Source organism: Aulonocara sp. 'chitande type north' Nkhata Bay, linkage group LG3 (genome assembly GCF_057382095.1).
Source record: "Aulonocara sp. 'chitande type north' Nkhata Bay isolate Kocher_YH1m ecotype deep benthic linkage group LG3, A_spYH_male_GT1.1, whole genome shotgun sequence".
Classification (NCBI taxonomy): domain Eukaryota; kingdom Metazoa; phylum Chordata; class Actinopteri; order Cichliformes; family Cichlidae; genus Aulonocara; species Aulonocara sp. 'chitande type north' Nkhata Bay.
In genome coordinates this window covers 23732363-23739579 of record NC_141346.1, presented here as the reverse complement: position 1 = coordinate 23739579, position 7217 = coordinate 23732363, and the positions used below count along the sequence as shown (strand labels likewise).

Sequence of the window (7217 nt, the reverse complement as noted above, 5' to 3'; positions counted from 1 at the left end):
GGATTCTGTCCTGGTTATGTTTTACATCAGTTTGTTGTCTTTAGTGCTGGCTAGATGCTGAAGTACCATGACCAAAGCTTGACATCTGAACCACAAAAACCTTTTCAGATCGTTCTAGCCTTACTGATTACAGAATTTCTTGGAGGTTTAAATGTTAAAGTGCTAAAGTCACACATTATAGATTTAAATAAAAGTGAAAAAAAATGGTTTGAAGGTTACAAAACTCAGTTCACAACTAGACTTTCTGATTTACAAGTACAAAATATTTATGACCACAATTTGAGCCCATAGCTTTTCTACTAGTAGGGGCGACTATGCAGAAATATGCTGACAGTCTGAGGAATTTTTCGGACATTTTCTCACAAAGTCAAAGACATTTTTCAAATTGAAAAGGAAAAAAAAGAACTTGTGAATTCCATCAGAGCTCTGAGTGTAAGGATTGTTTCATATGGCAATTTATTGTGAAAGCTTATTTTTTTTAAATGCCCTGTATTTGTATAGTGGAAGTGTCTTGCCCAAGGACACAACGACTTACCTAGTAATTGCTTAGGCTGCTACGATACTTAAAGTTATTTACAGAAGAATTTGCATCTGTTTCCCAGGAAAACACTTCAAAATTAAATGAGATTAAGTGAATCCATAATATGGCTCACACCCCAGAAAGTACAGGGTACTTACAGTGCACTTGTTTCATTGTTTCCTGCAGAAACCTGACTTGTTGCCTGCAAATTGCCTGTAAGTACAGGGTACTTGTGCTTTATTTGAGCGTCAAGTTATAAAGTGTTACCCTGATATGTTCTCTGTCAACCATCGACTCTTTATAAATTTAAGGAACAAACTTAAAGATAAGACTGCAACCTAACCAAATATATTTTAAATGGATAATTCAGATAATTAAGAGCAATGAGTTTTCAGTGAGTTTACAATACTTTAGTCAGACTGCAGCCTATTCTGGTGTCTACCATTGACTTTCCTTATCTTAACCCAGACATGCTGCAGTTTGGAGGAACATCTCTGTAACCAGCAGGGTCGGTAGCCATGCCTCCACCCTGCTGGCTGTCAGAAGAACATGATTGACAGTTTCTATGTCACCATGAATAAAAATCTCATCCCATGGAAGGCACAGCTCCTTCGGGGCATTTGGACATGAATTAAAAAAAAAAAGAAGTATTCAATTGCTTATGGTAGGGTGATTAACACATCACAGAGGAAATTTCTTTCAATGCTAATAGTTTTAATTTAAGAATGAAATACAGTTCACTCTGCAAAGTAAAGGTCTACAGAAAGCTTTCTTTTAATCGTACAGAAAATTCAGCTCCAGTTCATTGCACATGATGCCTGATTGCTTGCATCATAGCGATGGTGTGGAAATACAGAGAAAGAAACAGCACTGAGAAAGAAAAACACAGATCTTTGTGCTTTTTACTGATGCATTATAGAGTTGATTCACAATTACATAATAATGTTTCCACAGATAGACGGGAGCTCAGTTTCACAGTCCATGCTCTCTAAGCATCCACTCTTTTCCTCTGCAAGAAAACCAAAATAAAACACAAAAATCACACTCAGTCAGTGCTACTCAGACTAAAAAGGTTTCCAACATGGGGTGACAATGTTTAGCAAATAAGTGTAATTTTAGTTTGTTCAGTACTAACTGTGAAATTACAGTATTTGTAAATGGTAATGGTATTTACATTAAAGGGTATTTGTCAAGAAGACTGACACAAACAGTGATTAGCTGTTTTACTTCCTGATTCACAGCCATTTATGTTACTCAATTCAGTGTTCTGTGCCTATATATAAATGTCCCTGTCTTTTTAATCTGTTTCACCCACCATGTTTGTACACAATACTTACAGTTATTTTTTGTACCGCACAATTAACATCTTAGTGAGTGGACAACATTAATCCACATATTAATAACCCAGTACATAGAAGTTTTGAACATAACATGATAGCTTTGTGTAACTTCAGAACACTGTATTTTTTTTTTTTATTTCTAAAATCTCAATTATTTAATGATGCATCACTGGGAACACAAACTGTAAATATTCTAGGATAAAAAACAATGCTCAGTGCAATAATAAGAAAAGAAAAATATACTTTAATACATACTTTTAAAACACTTGATAGAGTAGTAATGAGTTTGAAGTGATAATCAAAATAAATGAATCCAAATAAGATTGTTTTGTTTTTTTAAACACTTGACAGACTTACCAGTAAAAGTTATTTGCAAACAGTGGTGCTCATCTTCGACTGTGTCTCCATTACAAAAGTCAGCAAAAGCAGACATTCCCAAATAATCACTCCAGGACCAAGAAGGATTCTGTTAAAGCAAAATAAAATATTATATAAATTCATATTCATAAAAAAAAACAATTGTTTCTCAAAATCTTAGACATCATGCTATTTACCCCTGGACTATTATGGCCTCCAACCCAAAATTCTCCATGATCATGTCCAGCACGCTTCAGCTCCGCTTGAATCTCATAAGCTTGAAAGTCATCATACACAGATGCAAGCTGTCCTCCATGAGAGTGACAGTTATTCTACGATGGAGATAAACAGCATGGAGTGACCAAGAAAATGTAAGATTTATTAATAGGAAAAAAGTCATCCTTGTTACCTGAGCATCGTCCCAGGTCATGTTTTCTGGAACAAAGATGAGGCACTGTTGACTGTGCATACTCCATCCATCTGGGCAAGATGGATGCCAGCCCCCAAATGAGTCATCTGCAAACAAATAACAAATAAAGAAGAAAGCATGAAACTGAGTCTGCAGTGCAGATTTTCCTTATGTTCAAATTTAATTTTAAAGAAGGAAAAAATAAAATAAATTCATATACTCCAATAACTATACCCACCTTCTGTAGATGGGGGTGCTGGTGGTGTTACCCAAAAGTCTGCATCTACAAGAGTTAAAATGTTTTTTAGTCGCAATTAATTTTTTAGGGTAATAAATGTATTTATTAGTGGATCAAAAAAAATATTCTCATTAAAAGACAACTTTTAGATTCACCTGGCACAATTGTTTCCTCTGGAAGAGCTGCAAAGACAGTTTGAACCACAGATATTTTTTAGTGTATCATTGCTGTGGTGTCATTGATTACCTTCTACGTTCTACAACATTAAAAAGAAATACAAAATACAGGTAAATTACAGAAGTGAAGAGATACTAGCAAAATGTAAACTAAGAAATAAAAATGTTACCTAGCATGTCCTTATATACAGTATAATCACTGTATGATTACATAAGCTTATGATGTGTATTATATGACCTTATTGTACAATATTTTTTTAAACAACTAAATAAAGAAGAAAGTATGAAACTGAGTGTACAGTTGTGGCCAAAAGTTTTGAGAATGACACAAATATTAGTTTTCAAAAAGTTTGCTGCTTCAGTGTTTTTAGATCTTTGTTTCAGTTGTTTCTGTGATGTATAGAAGTATAATTACAAGCACTTCATGAGTTTCAAATGTTTTTTATTGAGAATTACATCATGTTTATGCAAAGAGTCAGTATTTGCAGTGTTGGCCCTTCTTTTTGAAGACCTCTGCAGTTGTCAATTAACTTCTGTGCCAAATCCTGACTGATGGCAACCCATCCTGTCATAATCACTTCTTGGAGTTTGTCAGAATTAGTGGGTTTTTGTTTGTCCACCTTGAGGTTTGGCCACAGGTTCTCAATTGGACTGAGGTCTGGGGAATTTCCAGGCCATGGACCCAAAATTATTTGTTCCCTGAGCTACTTACGTATCACTTTGGCCTTATGGCACGGTGCTCCATCATGCTGGAAAAGGCATTGTTCTTCATCAAACTGTTCTTGGATGGTTGGAAGAAGTTGCTGTTGGAGGGTGTTTTGGTACTATTCTTTATTCATTCCTGTTTTTTGGCATAATTGTGAGTGAGCCCACTCCCTTGGATGAGAAGCAACCCCACACATGAATGGTCGCAGGATGCTTTACTGTTGGCATGACACAGGACTGATGGTAGCACTCACCTTTTCTTCTCTGGACAGGCCTTTTTCCAGATGTCCCAAACATCAGAGAAAATGACTTTGCCCCAGTCCTCAGCAGTCCACTCGCTGTACATTTGCAGACTATCAGTTTGTCCGTGGTGGGTTTTTTTGGGAGAGAAGTGGCTTCTTTGCTGCCCTTCTTGACACCAGTCCATCTTCCAAAAATCTTTGCCTCACTGTGCGTGCAGATGGACTCACACCTGCCTGCTACCATTCCTGAGCAAGCTCTGCACTGGTGGCACTCTGATACCGCAGCTGAATCATCTTTAGGAGACGATCCTGGTGTTTGCTGGACTTTCTTGAGCGCCCTGAATCCGTCTTCACAAGAATTGATCCGCTTTCCTTCAAGTTCTTGATGATGTGATAAATGGTTGATTTAGGTGCAGTCTTAGTAGCAAAAACATCCTTGCCTGTGAAGCCCTTTTTATGCAACGCAATGATGGCTACGTGTGTTTCCTTGCAGGTCACCATGTTTAATAGGAAGAACAACGATTTCAAGCATCACCCTCCTTTTAATACATGCAGTCTGTTATTCTAACTCAGTCAGCATAACATAATGATCTCCAGCCTTGTGCTTGTCAACATTCTCACCTGAGTTGATGAGAACATTATTAAAATGATCTCAGCAGGTCCCTTTATGGCATGAAATGCTGAATGATGAAATGCAGTGGAAATTGAATTTTTGAGATTAAGTTCATTTTCATGGCAAATAAGGATTTTGCAATTCATCTGATCACTCTCCAAAACATTCTACTGTAGAGTATATGGATATAAAAACTGAAGCAGCAAACTTTGTGAAAACAAGTATTTCTGTCATTCTCAAAACTTTTGGCCACGACTGTACAGTATAGATTTTTCTTATGCTCAACTTCAATTTTAAAGAATGAAAAAAATAAAATAGAATAAAAGAAAATCACATACTCCAATAAGTACTCACCTTCTGTAGATGGTGGCGGTGTCCCCCAATTGTCTACATCTGCATGAGTTAAAATGTTCTTTGGTTCCAATTAATTTTGTAGTGCAATAACTTCCATTATTTATTAATGTATTGAAAAAATATATTCTCATTAAAAGACAACTTTTAGATTCACCTGGCATGATTGTTTCCTCTGGAAGAGCTGCAAAGACAGTTTGAAAGACGTTTTATTTGAAACACAATTCTTTTTTGTGAAAAATCTAAGATATTCCATTCTCTGGTCATGTGTTGCATGTATATTCTGTATCTGCAGAGTATATATGTATATTATAAAGTAGATAAAGTGAGAGGAAAAAAATACTTGTTTTAAATACTCACATAGACTGTGTGTGAAAGTCATCATGACACACACATGAAGAAACACAGTCAGCATCTTCATGGTGCAGAAATGAAATCTGATGATAACGTTTGAAAAACATATTAGGAAATGTTACTTTTGCAGTCAGCTCATAATGCTGTACTGATATTTAATAGATAACTACTAATTATTCATTAATAATGAAGAAATAAATCGACTGTAAAATTACCTTTTGTTTGTCCTTATCAGTGTCAGTTTGCCTGTGTTGAGCAACTGTATGCAGCTTCAAGTCAGAAAGAAATGACTAATTCAAACACGATCAAGAGCTTTTATTGGCCTGATAACACCCTCATCCTTGTCCAATGAATTATTTTTGTTCTGGAGGCAGCTCACCTGACCTGCCACCAGAACAAATAAGGTAAACTTTATAACGTTCATGTGTATTCAAGGCAGTGGATATATAAACTAAAGCAAATAATCATTGTAACGTGGTACTTTAACCTCCAAACACCCGAAATCTTTCATGGCATGCATTTTTAACTTCCAGTGTTGGGTGTAATGCGTTACTAAGTAACGCGTTACTGTAATTAAATTACTTTTCCACTGAAAAAGTAGAGTAACTAATTACTGTTCATTTTTAGGTATTTTAATTAGTTACTTACAATGCACTTGCGTTACATTGTAAAATAATTAAACTCGCTGAATATCATTATTTAGTTTCAATGATTTATCTTCTAAATGTAGAAGTAAACTCTGCCGCTTTAACATCGCTGTAGTGCAGCTGTACGTCATTTCGCGCCAGTTTGCTGCATAGTCGTATTCTAAAGCGGAAGATGTCGGACTCGGCTGAAGCGAGTGTCTGTGTTTTGAAATGGACATATTCCCGTCTCTTCACTTTTCTGAAACAAGCAGACACGAACATTACAGTAATATGTAAGCTATGTCCTGGGGACAAAAAACTATCGTCTGCTGTTAATAGCACGAGTAATCTACTGAAGCGCCTGACACGACAGCATAGACGAACACTTCTGAGTGATCCTTGTTCATCATCCGTGGATAACACCGCGGCAACTCCTGCTAAGCAGGCAAAACGTGATTTTTACTTCAGCAGCACAGAAAGCGTCTGAAGGTGATCTTAAAAAAATAATTGCAGGCTACATTGTGGAAGAGATGCTACCGCTGCGTACTGTAGAGTCTACGTCTTTAAAAATATTATTTATTATTTAAAGAGTTTAATTTCTATTGTTTGCCCACTCAAGGTTTATAGGGATTTTAAGAAGTATTTAGTTAAATTACTTTTTTAGTAATTAACCCTCTGAGTTCGCCGGACGCACCGGCGCGTCAAAATCACATGACCAATTTAAGACGACACAACATGCAGCATGTCAGAGTCTCCATTTCAACTTGGGTTGAAAGTGCGGACTTCAAACTAAATACCAGTTTTTGAATTGTGTTGATGGGCCACGTAAAACCAGAGTTATAAAATAAAAAATACACGCAATGTTTTTTTTCTGAACAAAACAGTGGTGTTTACAGCGGGAAGAACGGTAAAAACTGCGTTTTCTACAGACAGCGCTAGCAAACACTCTCCGCTTGCGAGTGAAAAAAGCAAAAACACCCCTTCCCTATTGGTGTGAGTTTACCATGTAAGCCAATCAAAGAAATGATAAGGCAACATGTGACATTTGGTTGTTTAGGGAGAAGGGGAAGTTTTTAGGAGTGACACTCGCAACGGAAAGCGGGCGAGCGAAAGACAGAGAGAGAGAGTGAGTTTTCATATGTGAGACATTAGTGACGTTTAGCATGTTTGGAGGCTGTAGCTAGTGTGTTGTGTAGTTATTGTCTTGTATTGTGTGTCAGTTATACTGCTGAATTTCATATTTGCTCTAAAAAAGCCATCAAAGGCAGATTCCAGTGTAAACGCTG

General features: G+C 36.6%; 1 protein-coding gene across 1 annotated transcript; it reads right to left on the bottom strand.

Moving 5' to 3' along the window:
• Positions 1-1202: 1202 nt before the first annotated feature.
• LOC147334666 (lactose-binding lectin l-2-like) lies at positions 1203-5575 on the bottom strand. Its single transcript, XM_086273753.1, has 10 exons — positions 5521-5575; positions 5312-5388; positions 5109-5135; positions 4955-4993; positions 3020-3046; positions 2865-2909; positions 2627-2733; positions 2415-2549; positions 2218-2326; positions 1203-1529 (listed from the first exon to the last, which is right to left on the bottom strand). Exons 2-10 carry the CDS (start codon positions 5370-5372, stop codon positions 1453-1455), a joined length of 627 nt encoding a protein of 208 aa, XP_086129879.1. The 5' UTR covers positions 5373-5388; positions 5521-5575; the 3' UTR covers positions 1203-1452.
• Between the last annotated feature and the right edge of the window lie 1642 nt (positions 5576-7217).

Bases quoted from the DNA above. Each gene is read 5' to 3' on its own strand.
- LOC147334666 (XM_086273753.1), bottom strand. From the start codon at position 5,372: ATGAAGATGCTGACTGTGTTTCTTCATGTGTGTGTCATGATGACTTTC. The intron at 2,910-3,019 runs GTGAATCTAAAA...TAACTCTTGTAG, and splicing joins AGAGGAAACAATTGTGCCAG to ATGCAGACTTTTGGGTAACA. The intron at 2,327-2,414 runs GTAAATAGCATG...TTGCTTTAACAG, and splicing joins GAGGCCATAATAGTCCAGGG to AATCCTTCTTGGTCCTGGAG.